The 21,978-nt window shown below is 43.0% G+C and overlaps 1 protein-coding gene across 6 annotated transcripts in view; it reads right to left on the minus strand.

The window, feature by feature from the left end:
• The window catches only part of ARHGEF10 (Rho guanine nucleotide exchange factor 10), a 104,783-nt gene that overhangs the window by 18,021 nt on the left and 64,784 nt on the right, over positions 1-21,978 (minus strand). For all 6 annotated transcript variants that reach the window (XM_081188968.1, XM_081188967.1, XM_081188963.1 and 3 more), the window contains 5 exons: positions 21,719-21,805; positions 19,905-20,128; positions 19,048-19,205; positions 13,936-14,078; positions 3,991-4,165 (listed from right to left, as the gene is read on the minus strand). In XM_081188968.1, the coding sequence (XP_081045094.1) occupies positions 3,991-4,165; positions 13,936-14,078; positions 19,048-19,205; positions 19,905-20,128; positions 21,719-21,805 (787 nt within the window). The remainder of the gene's footprint in view (positions 1-3,990; positions 4,166-13,935; positions 14,079-19,047; positions 19,206-19,904; positions 20,129-21,718; positions 21,806-21,978) is intronic.

Consider the following 21,978-nt stretch of genomic DNA (forward strand, 5'->3'; position numbering starts at 1 on the left):
CTGTTAATAGGATGGGTAGTTTCTTTTTCTCCCCATCCCTGCAAGATGAGGCTATAGGAGAGGTCCGATTTCTGCACTGTTCTAGCGCAGGGATTTTTAAAGTGCGGTCCATGACACATACCGTATTTTTCGGACTATTGGACGCACCGGTCCATAGGACGCACCTAGATTTGGGGGGGAAATAAAGGGGGAAAAAATTTATCCCCCCCCGCCAGGCGCGGGGCTGGGGCGGGGAAGCCCGAGCTTCCCCCTCCCCCAGAACGGGACTCAGAGCCATGCCAAAGCTGCGCGCAGCTTTGGCATCGCTCTGGGAGCTTGCGGGGCTGGGGGAGGAGGAAGCCTTCCGCCAGCCTCCAAACCAAGTCGGGGGACAGCGGGAATGGCGCGCTATTCCGCGACCTGATCTGGAGGCTGGGGGTGGGAGAAGCAAGCCTGCTTCTCCCCCCCACCATCCCCACAACCTCCAGATCAGGTCAGGGAATCGCGGGATGGCAGCGCTCCGCCATCCCGCTATTCCACGACCTGATCTGGAGGCTGGGGGTGGGAGAAGCAAGCCTGCTTCTCCCCCCCACCATCCCCACAACCTCCAGATCAGGTCGGGGAATCGCGGGATGGCAGCGCTCCGCCATCCCGCTATTCCACGACCTGATCTGGAGGCTGGGGGTGGGAGAAGCAAGCCTGCTTCTCCCCCCCACCATCCCCACAACCTCCAGATCAGGCTTGCTTCTCCCACCCCCAGCCTCCAGATCAGGTCGGGGAATAGCGGGATGGCGGCGCTTCGCCATCCCCCTATCCCCCGAGCTTGTGGGGCTGGGGGGGGAGAAGCAGGCTTGCTTCTCCCCCCCCGCCAGCCTCCAGATCAGGTCGGGGAATAGCGGGGTGGCGGCTCTGCACCTCCCCGCTGTCCCCAGCTTTTGGGTGCAGGCTGCTGCCCGCAAGCCTTGGGAGCCCGCGGGACATCCCGCCGGGCTTGCAAGACTTGGGATAGCTTCCTGAAGCCTGGAGAGTGAGAGGGGTCGGTGCGCACGGGCCCCTCTCGCTCTCCAGGCTTCAGCAAAAGCCTGCATTCGCACCATAGGACGCACACACATTTCCCCTTCATTTTTGGAGGGGAAAAAGTGCGTCCTATAGTGCGAAAAATACGGTACATGTCACAAGCAGTGCCCGCCTGCTGCTACCTAGCAACAGCCTCCCTCCCCTCTAGGTGTTCAGTACAGCAACAGAGTATTGAAGGAACAAGAGTTTTAATTTAGAAGCCTTTCAAGGCAGACTTTAATATGATGGTCGTAATATAAGGGGATGTGGGACCCATAAAAGAAAAATGGAATATCCACCCGCATTATAGGAGGTGTTTTTTTTAATTAAAAACAAAAAAAAGGTGTGCTACTAGGAAAACCATTTCAGTTCAGAAAGCTGGAGGGGCACAATTAAGAGGCCTTGTTTTCAGCCCGTTTCTTTCTTTGCCCCCTTTCCTCAAGGTAAGTTATAACCAACAAGCCCATTAACAGTACAATGATATAAATTGTCTAAAGTAAAAGAGAAGGAATATGAAAAGGAATCACCAGGAAGCTGGTTATTTTGGGTTTACAGTGTTGCTACAATCTGACTCAAAGTATTGATTTATCCTGACATCAGTTTTGTGCCCCCACCCCCAAAATATTTTCTGTAAATTCTTTAAAAGGATTTCGTTCTCAGAAGTTTTCGTTCCGCACTTTCATTTTCAGCATGAAACTCTCTGTGTGTTTGTGCATACATGTACATCATTATCCTGTTGCTTTATGAAACTGACCTTCTGCTAAAGTGTTCCCAGTCATACCTCAGCTTTAGCAAATAAAATATGTACAAAAATATCATGTGCATAGGATCCCAGACAGAGCAATAAACGCCAATGCAAAAAAGTGATACCCAGTGTACTCATTTTAAATGTTAAAATGATTCCTTTTCTCAAGTATAACACATTTGTCTCAAGCATTAATCGCGATTCTAAGAACTCTATTGAAACTTCGGTTGTTTGCTTATAAGGAGAGGAAAAATTCTTCAGATAAAATAAAAGCAGCTGAAATGTTATGGTAATGACACCAGGGCACACACACATATATAATTAACTCAAGCTCTTTAACAGAAAAGCACAGTTTACATCATCTTGTTTTATTTCCATGGCAATTGCAGCTAAGACTAAATATTTTCCAGTTAGCTTTTTCTCCCTCCATTAAAAACACACAAAATAGTTACTACCAAGCATAGAAGGTGGGGGGAGAGGAGGGGGAAATACAGTTTGTCCCTAACACTACAAAACATTGATTCTTTTTCCACAATGGTGGCAAACTGAATGGAAACCCTTTCTGAACTCAAAACAAGCTTATGTGTGAGTATGAAACAAAGTTAGACATGGCTATTAGAAAAACTGGGGGGGACCCCAAACATAGCTTTAATAAACTCAAAACACAGGGCATTTTGGACCTAATAAAGCTGTCGGTGAGACAGAAGGGCTGGCAGTGGATGGGGATATTTTACTATATTTGAGACTAGTTAAGGGCAAAATCCACACCCAACTCCCTACTATCTACTTTCACATTTACAGGAAAAGGACACACTCAGGAATTGCTTTGAAAATGTCTGTCTGTTTCCAGGTCATTCTATTTATTTATCTCCCACCTTCATCCCATGGCAGGACTCAGGGTGGCTCACAGAATAAATTAAAATGGATACAACTAAAACACACAATATAAATAGAAATATTAAAAAAGCAATTAAACAAGTAACCCTATTAAAAACAACACTAAATACTCTTAAACATAAAAACAAAAAATAAACAAATTGCAGGCTGCTCACTGTAATCACACTGTGCAAATTTGAATTTAATGAACAACTGAATGTAAATTCCCCTAAAGATTGAGTTTTGCTAAAAGGGGTAGGGGGAAGGGCCATAAGAAGAAGAAGAGGAGTTTGGATTTGATATCCCGCTTTATCACTACCCTAAGGAGTCTCAAAGCGGCTAACATTCTCCTTTCCCTTCCTCCCCCACAACAAACACTCTGTGAGGTGAGTGGGGCTGAGAGACTTCAAAGAAGTGTGACTAGCCCAAGGTCACCCAGCAGCTGCATGTGGAGGAGCGGAGACGCGAACCTGGTTCCCCAGATTACGAATCTACTGCTCTTAACCACTACACCACACTGGCTTTCCATCTAACATCATAAATAAGGGCGTAGTAGGGATGAGGGTGGCACTGTGGTCTAAACCACTGAGCCTCTTGGGCTTGCCGATTGGAAGGTCAGCGGTTCGAATCCACATGACGAGGTGAGCTCCCGTTGCTCTGTCCCAGCTTCTGCCAATCTAGCAGTTCAAAAGCACACGAGTGCGAGTAGATAAATAGGTGTGGGTGGGAAGGTAAACAGCATTTCCTTGCACTCTGGCTTCCATCCCGGTGTTCTATTGTGCCAGAAGTGGTTTAGTCATGCTGGCCACATGACCCAGAAAGCTGTCTATGGACAAACACCGGCTCCCTCGGCCTGAAAGTGGATATGAGTGCTGCAGCCCAAAGTCAAATTTGGCTGGACTTAGCTGTCCAGGGATCCTTTACCTTTACCTTAAAGGGCTTAATAACCACATTTTGGGCAAAGATATTGGGGTGACTTTTTCCATAGCTTGGTCCATAGTTATAAGCACATCTTAAATATAAGCCCTTGCTTAAAAACAAGTATAGCAGGGTCCAGGCAGACATGAAAAATGGCTTTTCATCTTCAAATACCAACTTTTCTTGGCTGTGCACAATTTTGTTTTCTTTTAAAGCTATGCAAGATATGGACAAAAAGCTGGAATACTATGCAATTGCGTTTTAACCCCCCCCCCCCCAAGTTATCATGACTTACATATTGTGATTATGCAAATTTCTTATTTAGCTGCCATGCCTGTGAAGCACTGGAACACTCAAAAAGTTCCACAACCTGAACAAAGCGGACACCCTTAAATAAATGTATATAACGCTGGTACCTGACAACATATTGTGAACCAGGGTAGCGACATTCACATCTTGGAGATGTTTAAGGGTTTCGGTGTGGAAAAGGCGAAGCGTAGATCCCGATGTGAAGGCAATCCAGATCCCAACTCCTGCGACAGCCATATGAGAAATCACCATCCCTTCCTCTTGATGGGCTTCAAAGTGGCACTGAGTAATAGACAGAAGTAACTCAAAATAACATAGCAGAACAAAAAACACCTGTAATCTACAGTTGTCATTGATGATGATTAGCCTGCTCTTCACCCTAAGGTTCCAGGGCAGGCTACCATAATTAAAACAATTAAAGGTTGGTTGTTTTCTCAGGGTAAATAAACCAGGTACCCACTGTAAGCTGTGTCAAGAATTAAACTCTCTCTCTTGTTCCCACAACATACATGTATGGATGGAAAACTCATAATGATTAGGAAACTCCAAATGCTGTATTTTAACGAAACTGTATTTTAACACTGGGATTCAGATGTTCCTATTATAGAAGAAAAACAACAGCACTCAACTCCAAAATACAAGGGTGTGTCCTAAGGTGTCCCTCTGTTGACAGTAAGGCTACTGTCAGCAGAGCAGCCAATTTCAAAACTTTTTCCTTCCTCTTGGAGTCTTTGCAAGTTCCTTAAATAAGCACTGGAAGGTCCTCAAATCCTCCCCTGCGAGCAGGATTTTTTGGGCAGTAGGGGGCAGCAGATTTGAGAGGGGTGCCAAAAACCGCTTGCCTCCCTGTTCGATTGGCAGAAGCCTTGTCACCAGCTGAGCGACACAGCTACAACCCACAGAACATATCAATCACCAAACTCAACAATAGAAGGAAAAGAGTAATCAAGAAAAAAAAAGTAGGTCTTCAAGGAGTGGGTCTTGTCAGAGAATAGTTGGTAATGTGTCCCAGAGCGATGGGGCCTTTACAGAATAGGTCTTCTCCTTTACACCCACAACAACTGACTGTTGTTCACCCTGGCATTCGAAAATCCAGATTTCCTCAAAATTTAACCAGAGTGGAACCAATTGGATGACAGAATCCTGGAACAATGATGGATCTGAACTCTGTTCACCCTAGGGATTTTAACAAGTTATAGCGAGAATAGTCTTGTTCCATTAAACTTCACAGATTTCAGCCCACCCTAGACAAGGAATGTCGACATATCGGTTCAAATATCTGCATGTAATATGTTCTATTTGAAGATATTCTGAACTCATTCGGATAAGCAAAATAGCTTATGTTGCAGATGCCTCTTGATAAAAGGAATAATTGTGACAGTTCCAGTTATATTATTCTGCAAAAACACAGCTCTGAATCCTCTCCTTCAAATATATGGGAACAGATGGCATTACTCAAGGAAAGAACAAGACCGGGAAGGGGGGGGGGAGGGAATATATGGCCAAGAAGGATTGTGTTAATTTTGTCAAATCAATTGACTCACATCAATCATGAGAAAGCTCAGTTCAGTCAGTAACCAAAATATTCTGTTTTTAAATCTAAAGTTACAAAAGGCAATTATATACAGCTTTTTTTTTTTTTTACTGAACTCCGTGTTAAAAGGTGGGTGAAAAATTGAGCTGTACAGGAAAAAATACAAATGATATTAGGAATAAATCAAATCTTTCCAAGTGGGTTATTTGAGGATCATTGGTTGCTGTGATACATATCATTATGTGACACCATGCAGCACTATTGCTTTCTTTATGATTAAGATAGATTAGAGAACATTAACAGCCGTGAAACTGATCAAAATAAAATGGGAACGCATAAATAAAACTCAAAGCCAAGTAGGCTGTTTTTACTAACACATTAAATCTGCAATCTTACACACTTGGAAGTCCTACTGAACTCAGTGCTATTTACAGTGCATTCCCTACGCATATCTACTGAGAAATAAGTACTGACAAACTCAAAAGTACACAAACAAAACACTAACTATGAAAGCAGCTGAAAGTAGACATTGAATGTAGGCATTGAAAATGCATTTATTTTAAAGGGTGCAATGTACTTTTCCAATACTCAGAGCAGATTCCTTCAAAACATTAACTCAAGATAAAACGTATTAACACAAAATAAACAATGAAAAACCTGCAAATGCAAATCAAAGAATTAAAACTCAACAGTCAAGTGCCTTTAGAAATGGGAAGATTTTATATTGTACGCAGAAGGAAGCAGCTGTGGGCTCACCAAGATTACTGTTATTGCTCCAATGCTGCAGAGCTAAGACCTGTTCCTTGCACCTGGTGGCCTCCTGTTGCAGAGCAAGACCGTCAGTTAAACAGTGATTGCTCATACAGAGAACATGGGTCTCCAAGGTGTGTGTATGTTTCTATGTGGCCCAGAAGCTGACAGGCAGCTAGTACAACTGCTGCAAAACAGGTTTAATGCATTCCTACCTCACAGTATCTCTGAGGCAGATAACTGTGGGAATATTCTACTGTATATTGGCCTTCAAGGGTTATCTCACAAAGCAAATGACAGCAGGAGACCCTCCAAGTGTCTATATTTTCCAGGGACATCCCTGATTTAGAGAAGCCATCCTGGTTTCTAATATGATCCTGGAATGCCCCGCTATTCCTAAGAATGTCCCTATTTTCATTGGAGAAATGTTGTAGTAGTTGATTCTACTGTGACATTAATATACATTTAGTTGCGTGTAAAAACAAAGAAACAAAAGACTATCTTCATCCATATACTGACACTGTATTCCTAACACATGAAAGTCTGTTTTTTTCTGGCTATATACATTTTATTACTTGCAAGAAGCTGTAACATACAAAGGCTGTGATCCAAAACCTGTCTGTGCAATTACTGGAACAGGGAGTTCAGAACCTCTCAAGTCACACTTTGAATCCCAACAAAAGGGCTTTCAAACAGTCCTGTACTGAGCTTTAAAGTCCTGACAATGGGGGGCTTAAAAGCACAGCATCACCTAATGTCATAGTGATGTCAGGCGATTGACAGGGAGGGAAAATCTGGCCCAGCAGGGGTGGGGAGATAAGGATATGGTCCAGCAACCAGAAGAGGTTTGTCACCCCTGATCTACAGAGCTACACTTCCTTCATCTTCACAGTTTAACGGGGAAGGGAGCACTTTCTGTATAGTCCCATGCCCTTGTAGAAACCCTATAGTTGCACAAGCACTGATATATCTGCAATGGAAAGTATCAGAGGTTCACAATGGCTTAAGAGACCTTAGATCAAATCTATGCTTCTAAGTGCATTAAAAAAGCTGCAGAGATAGCACAGGATAGTGTGCACCCCGGAAATGATCTCTTTCAGCTTCTGCCTTCTGGAAGAAGGTACAGGGTTATAAAGACTAGGACTAGACACCTGAGAAACAGTTTCTATCCAAATGCAATTTTGGTTTTAAACACAGTGTAAGGAGTCTCTATGGGATTATATTGTATTTAAAAATGGGGTATCACAGAGTTTTTAGGGGGCTAACCAGGTTGGGATAGCTGGGATAGCAGGCCTGTTGGTTTTCGAATGTCTTATGTAGATTTTTCAATTTCGTTGTTCTGTATGGGACAATGACAATAAAGATTATCGTATCGTATTGCCTACTGAAAGGGGCAAGAATTACCCTAGCAAAATGATTAAGGGTAGAGGGAGAATAAGTGGTTTTTATTATCAGCTGTGGGTTGGGACGAAAGAGCTAATAATTTACAGAGCTGAGAAAGTTTGCATCTTGCTTCCACCCAAGACAAGAGCTTAGAATACTTTTATCAGGAAAAAGACTAGGTAGAAAGCCTTTCCCCTCCCCATTCTATGTTCTATAAGTCAGGAATGGGACTAGAATTGTAGACATTTTCTTTCTTATGTTTGGTGACTGGTGTAGTCTCTTATCTCACCCACCCGCTGGAATGCGTCCACGTAATTTTATCCTTCTTAATTAGGGAATGATTAATTGGGGATGGATGCCACAGTTCCCAAAGGATATTTGTGTTACAAGTTTGGAGTTATTATAAGAATGATACCTGCTATAAAGCACGACCCATTCCCTCCCACCCTGCCCTCACAATCTAAGTTCTCTTCCCTTTGACCCTGCTGCAGAAGAAGACACTCAACCCAGCACTTGACTCGGACTGAAGGTGGGAAATGGAAGCCAGCTGTTACTTTATCTAGGAATCCCCTGTTGCTGGGTGGGGGCTTCTGACAAATTGGTTAGGATCCGCACCCTTACTGTTGCAACATCTATTAGAACAGGGTTTCTCAAACCTGGATTTCCAGCTGGGTTTGAACTACAATTCCCACCATCCCTGACCACTGGCCCTGCTAGCTAGGGGTGATGGAACTTGTAGTCCAAAAACAGCTGGAGACCCAAGTTTAGCAAATCATGGGTTAGAGGAAGGGCTATAGGTTTCTATTATGAAGTCTTATTCATTCCGTGCCAATAGAAAGTAATAATAATAATAATAATAATAATAATAATAATAATAATAATAATAATAATTTATTATTTGTACCCCGTCCATCTGGCTGGGTTTCCCCAGCCACTCTGGGCAGCTTCCAACAAAGATAAAAAATACATCAAAATGTCACACATTAAAAACTGAATGATGGGGGTAGTAGACTATTTCCCAGTTTTTTTTAAAAAAAGTATTTGTCCCTTAGATGGTTGAACATTAGGTTTCTAGAGTGAACAAGCAAGAATCCATTCTGTTGGTACAGCAGCTAACATTTTCAAGAAGTGCTTCTCTTACCACATTCTGTATTTGCCAGCTAATTCATTATACTTCAAGACAATGCGTGCTTCACTGTTGAAACTGATGCGAGACAAAAGGCCGTGATCATACTTTATGTAGGCAGCAAGTTAATTAATTGTGGAGGGTTCCCGCTCCCCCCAATTTCTCATGACTCATATTATTGGCTTTGGTCACTGCTTACTCCCATGTCTCATACTCCAGCGTTCATCTCTGACACATGTCATTCTGCCTTGCATTATTGCTGGAGGAACTGGGATGTCCTTGGCCTCTGCAGGTGGGTTTTGCTAGCTTGCTATTTCCTTGCTATTAGCACAGGTTTATTGAAAGGAACTGTGCTATTTGGAAAAAAAGATGTCAATATTTTTTAAAAAAGAAGTTACCCTTTCCCAAATAGTATAGGATGACGTGCATCATTTCAGCTATGCATACCATTCAGACCAGAGTTCCTAATAATAATAATAATAATAATAATAATAATAATAATAATAATAATAATAATAATAATAATAATTTATTATTTGTACCCCACCCATCTGGCTGAGTTTCCCCAGCCACTCTGGGCGGCTTCCAATCGAGTGTTAAAAACAATACAGCGTTAAATATTAAAAACTTCCCTGAACAGGGCTGCCTTCTGATGTCTTTTAAAGATAAGATAGCTACTTATTTCCTTCACATCTGAAGGGAGGGCGTTCCGCAGGGTGGGTGCCACTACCGAGAAGGCCCTCTGCCTGGTTCCCTGTAACCCCACTTCTCTCAATGAGGGAACTGCCAGAAGGCCCTCGGCGATGGATCTCAGTGTCCGGGCTGAATGATGGGGGTGGAGACACTCCTTCAGGTATACAGGACCGAGGCCGTATACCAAAGACCTTTTAAAAGCAATTCACCAGTTCATATAGTACAACATAAAAAATAGCACATGCAGATCAACAAATAGTGATACTAAGGCAGAAAGAGACAGTGCTGAACACCATCTCTCAGTTGGTACCATTCTTGAATCCAAGCGGCCGCAGAAACTAACAGCCAGTTTCTAGGATTTATACCAAAAGAGTATCATTACTACATTAGCAAATAGTAGTCATTTAAAAACAAAAAATAAACAAAACAGCAACTAACTAGAAGCTGTGCCAAAAGCACTCTGACTGGAGAAACAATGGGTATCCCCTTGAAGGCCAGCCTTGCAGATTAGTGTCAGTCACCCAACCTCTTCCCAGTCTCTCTCTCTCTTCCATTTTGCCATTACTTCTATGTGTGAAGTTGTGCTCTCTTTCTTTCAAAGCAAAGACACCCAAACCTACCATAGTGCCCTACTCTTTCCTCTGCCAGGGGAGAAACAACAAGAAGTGCAATTCAGTACAGTGGTACCTTGGTTTGCAACTGTTTTGGATTACAACCATTTTGGATTACAACCATGTCAAACCTGGAAGTGCGTGTCCCTTTTTTTGGATTACAAGCAATTTTTGGGGGGGAGGCCCCATTGGCAAAAGCGCGCCTTGGGTTACAACCTGTTTCGGTTTACAACCGAACCTCTGGAATGGATTATGGTTGTAAACCAAGGTACCACTGTACTATGGTTTGCTGCCCATTGGGATTCGTAGAATCATAGATCTGAAAGAGATCGCGAGAGCCATCCAGCCTAGTCCCCTGTAATGCACAAATCTTTTGCCAAGCATGGGACTCGAATCCACGACCCTGATATTATGAGTCTAATGCTCTACTGACAGTCCTCTTCCAGAAGAGAACATGCACATGTCTAGCAATTGCCCTCCAACCATTTTCCCATTTCTCTAACGGGGGAAATATAAAATGCATTGCAGTCGTTGCTACTCTCAGCAAAATGAATCCACCATAGCATTCTTCCGATGGCCTCAGCAATCCATTGCAACTTCAATTTCCTCCTCTCCAAAGGAGGCCTGTATTTCTTTTCTCAAGCTCCAACTCTATGGCAACACTAGATCTCCATCACACATTTTTCGGAGTCACAGCCAAATCTTTCAACACAGTGGTGCCTGCGATGGCCGACCACTGTTACAACAGCACATCACAGTGTGCATCTCTCTCTCCCCCCCCCCACACTTACACCCAGTACAAACTCTTTTGTGATTCAGGCCCAAAGAGCTGTGCCAAAAACTGAACTGTGCTTTCTCAGGCATAGCAAGTTCTGTATAATGGGCACCATTGTTCAGGAGAAGTGACTGACTTTTAACTACTCGGGAGAAAGAGAGAAAGAGCGGCATTTAGGCATCCGACCAAGGAACACAGGGTATTTCTTGTTTATCTAGTGCGTTTCAGATGGCTTTGTTTGATTTTAAAATGAAGTTGTCATGTATTTCATCCACACAAAAAACACTGAACATTAGGATTGTCTTACATCTCCGCCGGGGCACTTTTCTCCCCTGAACACTGAAAGGAAGATCCGTTTCACGAACACTGAGCTTTCTGTGCACCAGACACCTACGAGATGGGACCTGAGACAATTCTGAAGTAGCAGCTTATTAAGCGGGAAAGCAGCCTTGCCAAACATGCATGAGAGGCAAGTAATCAAAGGCACCCTAAAACCCAATAATGTTTTTGTGAAATCCGCTAGTTATTAAGCAACTCTCTTTTGCGGCAGCTAGCCTGGTGACTGGGAGTGGCCGCCGAGACCATATAACACTGGTCCTGAAAGGCCTTCATTGGCTCCTAGTACGTTTCTGAACACAATTCAAAGTGTTGGTGCTGACCTTTAAAGCCCTAAATGGTCTCAGCCCTGTATACCTGAAGGAGAGACTACACCCCAATCGTTCAGCCCAGACACTGAGGTCCAGCTCTGAGGGCCTTCTGGTGATTGCCCACTGCAAGAAGTGAGGTTGCAGGGAACCAGGCAGAGGGTCTTCTCGGTAGTAGTGCCCGCCCTGTGGAACGCCCTCCCATCAGATGTCAAGGACATAAACAACTATTTGACTTTTAGAAGACATCTGAAGGGAAGTTTTTAATGTTTGATGTTTTATCATGTTTTAATATTCTGTTGGGAGCCCCCCAGAGTGGCTGGGGAAACCCAGCCAGATGGGCGGGGTATAAATATTATTATTATTATTAATAGTATTATTATTATATCACCATCATCATCTTTTGGAAGGGCAAACACTTCACAATTGATGGAATTTCAATAAAGCAACAGTAAAGGTAAAGGGACCCCTGACCATTAGGTCCAGTCATGACCGACCCTGGCGTTGCGGCGCTAATCTCACTTTATTGGCCGAGGGAGCCGGCGTACAGCTTCCAGGTCACGTGGCCAGCATGACTAAGCCGCTTCTGGTGAACAAGAGCAGCACACGGAAACACCGTTTACCTTCCCACCGGAGTGGTACCTATTTATCTACTTGCACTTTGACGTGCTTTCGAATTGCTAGTTTGGCAGGAACAGGGACCAAACAACGGGAGCTCACCCCGCCGCAGGGATTTGAACCGCCGACCTTCTGATCGGCAAGTCCTAGGCTCTGTGGTTTAACCCACAGTGCCACCTGCGTCCCCTAAAGCAACAGTAGTAGCACCCTAATTCTATGCACTGCTCTGGTTGCATAGCAACATCTAGGAATAAGTCCTGGACTCCGGTTCTGGCTAGGGCACTACCATAACTTCTAGATTGACATTGGGAGCTGGTACTGGTGAAGGTTCTGCAGCAATCACAAAAATGGAGGTGGATGTTTGCCCTGTCCGAGAAACAGCAAAGTGTTATCATGTTCAGGGCAGCTGGGCTTGCTTCTTCCTACTCCATCCAGAATATTTGTGTCCATGGTTTCTTATGAGCCACCCTTGCAAGCTCATTTGAATTACAGTGCCTTTGTTTGCAGAAAAGAAAAATGAGGATTCCCTCTCTTGTAGATTCCCTATAACTTAGATACCCTTATGAGAGCTACAACATACTGGGGCGGGGTAGGGTGGCCAGATCTGCAATTGCTAAATAAAAACACATAGACACACACATTATAACCACAATGTTATAAACTGGCATACAGCTTCCATGAGAGCTTAGACCAAAAAGCTTCCTTTAAGTTCAGCTTGTGATGAGGCTTCCAAAAGGAGGCTTCCAAGTGTCTTAAACACACAGCAAGGAACGAACAATGGGTAGGAAGCCACAGAGACGGCTCTGCATCTCGATTTGGTCTTTTGCCTTGAAAATATTTAACATGTGAGAAAGACATTAAGTAGCATTTATTATGGACACGAGAGTGGCTGAGCTGCAGACCCGGAGGGCAGTCTTTTGTCAATATTATTAACTGGCAATTGATCTTGAGTGTGCATGTTGTCAGGGGCAATGTGCACCATATTTGATTGATGGGTGCTTTGGCATCAGGCAAGGATGCTGGCACCTGAAGTGGTCTGGTGAATGGAAAGGGTTAGCAGCTCACAGAGAGGTGGGCAGCCGAGGACAGCAGTTGTCAGTCTCAATCGACTTCTGCTTTACATAATTCTCTTCCCTATTAGCAAGAGTGCTGGGCTGAGGCCACAGTTGGGTTCTGGACCTCCAGCCAGAATACTCTTTGTATATTAATAATATTGTCCTCCTGTTCTTCCCAACACCCTGCGAGTACGATTGAAGCTTGAATTTTTTAATGTTAAGACAGAAGGGACAGCATACACACGTCAAGTGGTTTTAATGCCATATCTAAAACTGTCAGGGAAAAAAAAAAGGAAGAGTAGAGCTTTCTACTGGATTTGAAGTTGTTTGAAAAAACAGGCCATAGCTTTGCTTTAAAAAAACCCCTGAGGTATCTGATGGCCGGGGTAGAGGGTGAGTTCTCCAAAGCAGGGCTATGGTTTGACAAAGACAACAGAGGTACCAAATACAAAGATGACAAACTATGGAGTGGCCAGTAACAAAAAGCTAATGGCTAGTGCTTCATCCACACTCAGCAGGTGAGAAGTGCAAAATTCAAAGAAGGATAGACATGGGAGCCGTACTTTAATCATGGATGGTTCATGCTGGCACCCAGCTCGCTTGTCTCTGTTCCCTAAGTGTTTAGACTGTTGTCAGGAGGAACAGCAAGCATAATAAGCTTTCTGCTTGGACACCCTTAAAGCGCAATGACTCATTTATAGCCTGAGCTATGATGAGGTGAGAACAAACCAGATCACCATATTTTCTGCAGGTGTTAAGCTGACCTGAAATGAAATGTACACAGTTCATGTAGAAAACAGAGCTATATGAAACATTTTTTAAAAAAAGGCATAATTGGAAGGGTTTTGTTTTGTTTTGTTTACCTCTACAGTATGAGTTTCGGTACTGATTATAAAAATTTGTCCGCCAGAAGCAGCCCAGATGGTTTCTTCCATGACAAGGAGACTTCTTACTGGAAGGACACCCAACTTTACTACTTTCTGAGGTTCTGAGTTCCAACTTCCATCTTTAGCAAGAAGAGACAAGAGAGAGAGAGAAAAAAACGGCTGTCAATGGATGCCCAGGGAGATCATGAGACAATCTATTTTCATATATAATATAATGCAGTCCTCCTTGCCCAGAATGCATTCTATTCTTTTCTTTCCCCTGTCCTGCTGTAGCCTCTAGTCAAACGAGTTTTGTGAGGTTTTTGTACTGCTTCAAAAACCTCTTTGACCAAAGACCACAGCTGGGCAGGAGAGAAAAGAAACCAAAAACTCAAAGGCATTGAGCCACAGACAACAATGGCAATACCATGCAAGGAACACAGGAAGCTCCCTTATGATGAGTCCGATCATTGGGGGCACTGTTATACAGTGGTTCCACTCCTTCCTCCTGGGCCGTGTTCAGAAAGTGGTGGTGGGGGATGAGTGTTCAGACCCCTGGGCTCTCACTTGTGGGGTGCCTCAGGGGTATGTCCTCTCCCCCATGCTTTTCAACATCTACATGCAGCCACTGCGAGAGATCATCAGGGGGTTTGGGCTGGGTGTTCATCAGTATGCGGATAATACCCAGCTCTACCTCTCTTTCAAATCGGAACCAGTGAAGGCGGTGAAGGTCTTGTGTGAGTGTCTGGAGGCAGTTGGAGGATGGATGGCGGCTAACAGATTGAGGTTGAATTCTGACAAGACAAAGTACTGTTTTGGGGGGACAGTAGGCGGGCAGGTGTGGAGGATTCCCTGGTCCTGAATGGGGTAACTGTGGCCCTGAAGGACCAGGTCGCAGCCTCGGAGTCATTCTGGACTCACAGCTGTCCATGGAGGCACAGGTCAATTCTGTGTCCAGGGCAGCTGTTTACCAGCTCCATCTGGTACGTAGGCTGAGACCCTACCTGCCCACGGACTGTCTCGCCAGAGTGGTGCATGCTCTGGTTATCTCTCGCTTGGACTACTGCAATGCGCTCTATGTGGGGCTACCTTTGAAGGTGACCCGGAAACTACAACTAATCCAGAATGCGGCAGCTAGACTGGTGACTGGGAGTGGCCGTCGAGACCATATAACACCGGTCTTGAAAGACCTACACTGGCTCCCAGTACGTTGCCAAGCACAATTCAAAGTGTTGTTGCTGACCTTTAAAGCCCTAAATGGCCTCGGTCGAGTATACCTGAAGGAGCATCTCCACCTCCATCATTCTGCCCGGACACTGAAGTCCAGTGCCGAGGGCCTTCTGGCGGTTCCCTCACTGCGAGAAGCCAAGTTACAGGAAACCAGGCAGAGGGCCTTCTTGGTAGTGGCACCCGCCCTGTGGAACGCCCTCTCACCAGATGTCAAAGAGAAAAATAACTACCAAACTTTTACAAGACATCTGAAGGCAGCCCTATTTAGGGAAGCTTTTAATGTTTAATAGGTTACTGTATTTTAGTGTTTTGTTGGAAGCCGCCCAGAGTGTCTGGGGAAACCCAGCCAAACGAGCGGGGTATAAATAATAAATTATTATTATTATTATTATTATTATTATTATTATTATTATTATTATTATTAAGCTTAGCATTGTCTGCACTGACTGGCAGTTGCTCCCCATGGTTTCAGGCAGGCAATCTCTCTCCCCATACTTGGAGATACTGGGCATTGAACCATTTGCATGCAAACCAGCTGTGCTATAATCCTCTCAAACAGTGGTCTACATACAACACACTGCAATTGCTACAACAGGCCGAAAAGCTCATTATTAAGTGGTTCGCTAAGACTCTCAGCAGTTTTCAACTGCACCAATAGCGGGGTGGAGTTTGGGAACCACTGCAATACTGGTCTTTGAATTCCGGGGAAAAAAGGTCTATTGTAGGACCCAAGTCAAGATGGAAGCAACATGAGAGCATTTCATCCCGGAAATCACTAGGGGTGGGAGAAAGAGAGAAGGGCCTTTGCATTACAAGAAAATACCCAAGTTGTTGCTGTGCACCGGAGCTCTAATCCTAATGTTCAGTTTTCTAGAGAATGGCACTGCTCCACTAATTGGCCTTCCTTCCTTTGAACATTTGGCAGCTCTTTTTGCGAAACACTCACAGCTGGCAAGGAAAAAAAGGGGCTTGAATAATATATAGGTTAATTCTTTGACATTCATTCATGATTTTTTTGTCATATACTAGGTTTAATTAAATATGATGCGTCCCCTTCCCTTGCCAGTTTGCCTCGTTTCTGCTTTGATTTAGCTAAAACTAACATTCATCTTTTGGTTTGATAGCTTCCCTCTTTTCCTCACAAGCTCCACCACTGGTATTTCAAAGGAACTGCCAAAACAACCCCACAAATAGGACTTGTTAATTGAGTTGTGCAGTGAAGCATAAACATTTGTACATCGCATTGTCATGAATAGTGACTACTGACCACATTTTTTTTAATGCCAGGGCAGTGAGATTTAAAACATGCACCAATGGTTGGAACTGATTTGTGTTTTCACCTATGAAGCAGTTGTATAGCTAAAACTTTCCACGAGCTTTTCACTAAGTTCCCACTACAGAAGAAACAATCCACTATTTAGCGACTTATCTCTTGAATAGGCTTAGCTGCTTAATAGTTATCAAAGGATGTTTGGCTGCATGTGTTCGCATCTACACTTTTTGGGATCATAACCCTTTAGTAGGAACATTCTAGAAAACTCTGTGCTGGAAAAAAGACATGATTTTTTTTGGTATATAAAATGAGGTTTCAATGAAAGAAAATGTTTGCCTTTGAAAAGGTTCCATAGATTTAATTTTTCAACTTGGGGCAGAATTTCCCCCCTATGTTGAGTGCCAAAGCCTCTGATGAACAGAAGCAGGGCTTTAGAAAGATGGTGGGATCAATACTCCAGGATCAAACATAGGGGCCCCTTTACTTTTAGACTTAACTTCTGAGTGTCAGTTGCATAACAAGCATACAGTGAGGGGGGGGAAGTATTTGATCCCCTGCTAACTTTGCCCATTTGCCCTCTGACAAAGAAATGACCAGTCCATAATTTTAATGGTAGGTTTATTGTAGCTGTGAGAGACAGAATAAAACATGCACATCAATCTCTGACTTTTGTCTTCTAGGTTTCTTGGGGGGGGGGTTCCTGTTGTTAGCAGGGGATCAAATACTTTCCCCCCTCACTGTAATTTCTGCATTGAACATGGAAAATTTGTTGCTTGTTCTTGTCAAGATAGTTGGGCAGAGAGTTAATGTTTGGCTAAAGCCCAGATAAATTATTTCTTCAGGAAACATAAAAACAGATGATCATACAGCATAATCGCACAGATTCCTCTATAGTGTTTCAAGAAAGAACACTACCCTACATTATATACCCAACAAAGTAGCTTCATTTCATTTTCTACCTCATTTATATTTGCAACACCATGAACTCTTGCCGAACTGAATGAACAGTTCAAGTTTTACTATTCAAGTGGTACATTCCGGATTCCCTGTTAATAAACAACTTGTGCCAATCATTATTGGTTCAAATTCTCTGTCCTATTACTCTTCAGCCTTGATTTACATGTCCAGCGAAATAGGTCAGCACTTCAAAAATGGATCATTGGGAAAACAGTTTGAGCTGTACGAAGATCATTGTTACAAAAAGAGAAAGAAAACAAATGCTTGCTATGGAGTGGGTGGCAGACGATGACGGATGGGACCTTGATATGACTGGGCATGATTTTTATTAGGTACAGAAAAGTGCCATAAGCACAGCAGATTTTAAATGAAGAGAGAGCAACCTAAGTCAGAGAGGCCTACAAATATTAAAGAGAGGCTGCCACTGCAAGGGATGCACGTGGAGCTCTCTGCTTAATATATGCATAGCTGTAGCATTCCAGCAAATCATTCTAGGGCATGTGCTACAGCCAGAGGCCAGTTCCGTTGCTGCCAACTCTTCCTGTTGGACAATGGAGCACTCTACAGCCATAACTTTTATATTTGATGCTTTGCAGTGCCGGATTTATGTATAAGCTAAACAAGCTGTAGCTTAGGGCCCCACTTTTTTTGGGGGGGGGGGCATAAAATTTAAAGGAAAAAAATCCAGGATGTACATTTCCAAAATGTAAGCTAAAAAACAAATAAAATAAAACCTACATACAGCAACAGTGTTTTGTGTTGTGTAGGCTCCTGTGATGTAAGTAATGGGCCCTGCCTGCTAGCCTGTTCCCTAAAATATCACTGGTTTGCTCATTTCTGTATAAAGGGTGCCTACATTCTGCATGTGCAAATGGCTTTCGATACCTATTAGGTCCATAAATTACCATATAGCATGTATTCAACATGAAAAACAGTGACAATTTGTTGTTGACAAAGGACTGCTGGACATATAAAGGGCCCCATTACCTTCAGTAGCTTAGGGCCTCATCAAACCTAAATCTGGCCTGAAGCTGGGCTGTGGGGTGCTTCCTTTCCAGTAAAGGTAAAGGTAAAGGTAAAGGGACCCCTGACCATTAGGTCCAGTTGTGGCTGACTCTGGGGTTGCGGCACTCATCTCGCTTTACTGGCCAAGGGAGCCGGCGTACAGCTTCCAGGTCATGTGGCCAGCATGACTAAGCCGCTTCTGGCGAACCAGAGCAGCGCACGGAAATGCCGTTTTACCTTCCCGCCGGAGCGGTACCTATTTATCTACTAAGCCATAAAAAGCAGGGTGGTAGTGGCAGTGCAGGGCAAGCAAGCAAGCCAAGAGAACAGGCAAGGAAAGGACCATCACAGGTCACTTTGCTCCCGCTTCCACTGCCTCCTCCTGGCATCCTGCAACAGCCTCTCTTCTCATTCCTGAACAGAAGGAAGAATACGTGGCAGCAATTGACAAGCCACTTAGAGGTTCCAGCACATCACAGCATCCAATCTGCTGATAGGCTATAGCCACACACTTATTTTTATTTTTAATGACAGCTCAAATTGCTCCAAGTACATATTCAGCAAAAGGAAAAACAAAACAATGAAATCCTGATTTTGGCAAAAGATTCCAAAGGCGTTCAAGGCATTATATATCATTTCTGTACCTTCCAGCTTTGTGTAGATGGCAATGTTACCATTGACAAGCCCAGCAAACAAATGGTGAGTCTTGTATACGAGGCTCATGACAGTAGATTTCTCAGGAGCAAAGAAATGCTGAAGTCGCACCTTCTTTGAGCCTTGGCTACTTTTGTAAACAGAGATGCTATTAAGAAACAAGGGGAGAAAACATGCTTTAATACAGGTTTATATTCATGGCCTGCAAGACAAAGCTGTTCCACCTGGCCTTTGGTTTGGACTCAGTCTGACACTTATGTTTCCCTCCCCTTATGTGATCTATGGGCTACTTTTAAAATGAGGCTGTATTGAAATTGCATTTTAACCTGTATTTTAAATTGGTCCCCCCACCCCCATTATGTTTTTACTGTAATTTTTACTGGTGTTAGCCACCCTGAGCCTGGCTGTGGCTGGGGAGGGTGGGGTATACATAAAATTTATTACTATTATTATTATTATTATTATTATTATTATTATTATTATTATTATTATTATTATTATATCCTGGCAACTCTTAGAAAAATTAAAAAGAAAATGTATTGAACAGCAAAACTAGACATCTAATATAAATATGTGACGTGACACAACTGGGCTATGCATCTCCCCACCTGAATTCATGCCATTTGCGGACAGGAAAACAGTGCAATAGTCCCATGCCTCATATTATTTATATAGATGTTACAAGATGAACAGACTATAGTGACATGGAGCAAGGCAGGCTGGTGAATTTTATTTGGCTTTAGATTAGTCAAAACACAACGCAAACTACAGACACACCTTCTACTGTAAGACAATATGACATTAAATAAAGCATGCAAATCAATGAACTAAAAACACTGAAAACCACCTTCCTTCTTCCATGCCAAGGCAAATGGTAGGCACACTGGAGGGCTTCGTCGGTGTATCTTCTGGCTCAGAAGGCATATTTGATTCTTTGCGTTTCTCGTCTTCTGGAATGTAGACCATGCAGAGAATCCGCGATTCCACATTGAAACATTCAATAACTTTTGGACTGGAGTTTTGGAATGATACGATGGCAATTTGGCCCATTTGGTTAGTACAACTGCCAATCTGAATTTGGAAGAAAAGATTATTGTACTTTTGTAAGCAAGATCCCTGTTAACAAAAAATGCATGCAGGGCGAAACTAATTAAAGAAAGCTTCATCAAGGTTTCAGCAGTGAAATGAAGTTTTTCTGGCAACTCAAGGCTTTAAGAGAGAGAGAGAAAGAAAATACTGAGGACAGGAAGGGGGAATTCAGTTTTATTCATAACAGATGAACTGGGAGCTGAGATTGTCTGTTGTAGTTGTTCTTGAAGGGTGCTATATGGCTTTTAAGATCTTGTTTGTACAAATAAATCTACACTGAGTGATACTTAGAACCTTTATTTTTTTAAGTCTCTGTATCTAAAAATAATTTTATTATAAGTTATGTTGGCTATAAGCTGCTGCTAGGGATTAAAGGATCTGTCAGTATCGGTTCTCATTTTTCCATCTTAAATTCAGTTCTCCACATTCTGCAGTAATCTGCAAATTTATTTGTTTATTTAAAAAAAGGAAATTCATCAGCATTTTAGTGCAAATTTCTTCTACCACATTTCACATGCAGTTTTTTCTAATGTGCACATTGTTTCAAGTGACTTCCCCTAATATAATGCATACTTGTATGTTATTTTCACTATCTTCATTTTAATGCAAATTTATCCCCAATATGTGCAATTTTGTAAATTGTAGCTGGAGAACTGAATTGCAAAATTCAGAGTAGTGAGAATTTTGAAGGATAGCTGTGTTTTCAAGTTTGCATACCGTTTCAGAAAGCGCAAATTTGGTGCACTGAACCAAATTTCTCCTCCATCTCTAGTCACTGCAAATAAACAGCACTAAGGATGAGCAGGTTTTGAGAGAAGTGCCTTAAGCATCTTCCCACACTGACTCTACCAAAACATACAAATACATACTGAATGACCAAGACATGTGCCCATGATCATTTCTGCTTTGGAAAGTCGCTCCTCTTCAGTCCTTCCAGTCACCAAAAGCTCAAACTTGAACAAACTTTGGAGGACAAAGTTTTGAGAGTAAATGGAGACTTGCATGAATTCACTGCTCCTCAAGGCCACAAGCCACTCTGCTGCCAGAGTTTAGAAGAGCCAGAAAACCCAATAACGAAATGTTTTCTTGAACTGTTAATTAGCAAGTAGGTAGACAAGATGCTGAAAAATCACAGGCTTCTTTTTTCAGTTTAAAGCAGCAGTGGTGTATGTGGGAGAGATAAAAATTGGACTGGTGGAGCGGGTGTATAAAACTTTCCCACCTTATGCCATTTCCCCCAGCCTTGTTCCTCAAAGTAAAAAACTTATAGTATGATCTGCCTCACAGGACCAAGAAAAACTCTGGTGTTTGTGTGTTAATCAGGAAAATAGCCCAGGCAAACAGGATCAAACAACTCTTCCTCCAGCTAATTCACAGGCTAATCCTTCTTTCCATGACTGCTTTGATCTTAAAAAAGCAGAAGATTTGATCAATAAACTCCCAGCGTCTCATCTAGCTTGGCCTAATTATGACCAACTTCCTTAGTTACAAAACCTGGCATAACTACTGAAATTAACAAATATTCTTGTCGTCCCCCCCCAACCCCCATCATTGGGCCTTTCAAGAACTTACCCACAGAAAACCATGCTCTACAGCGAGAGAATCTGGATCAGTTTCCTCCCCCGAGTATGGTTCAGGATTGTAAGCAGCACACTCCACCTTAAAACACATTAAAAATTTGTTAGTCAAGTCACCTAGTCTTCTTAGTGTCAAAATAAGTCTGAAATTTGGTGGCAGCAGCACATCAATGCAATGGGCTTCTTGCAGAGCAGCAAAACAATACATTTTATTTGTATGTGACATGGCCCATTTAGCATGCAAGATACTTGAAC

This window comes from Podarcis bocagei (assembly GCF_964188305.1).
Source record: "Podarcis bocagei genome assembly, chromosome: 3".
NCBI classification, from domain to species: Eukaryota; Metazoa; Chordata; class Lepidosauria; order Squamata; family Lacertidae; genus Podarcis; species Podarcis bocagei.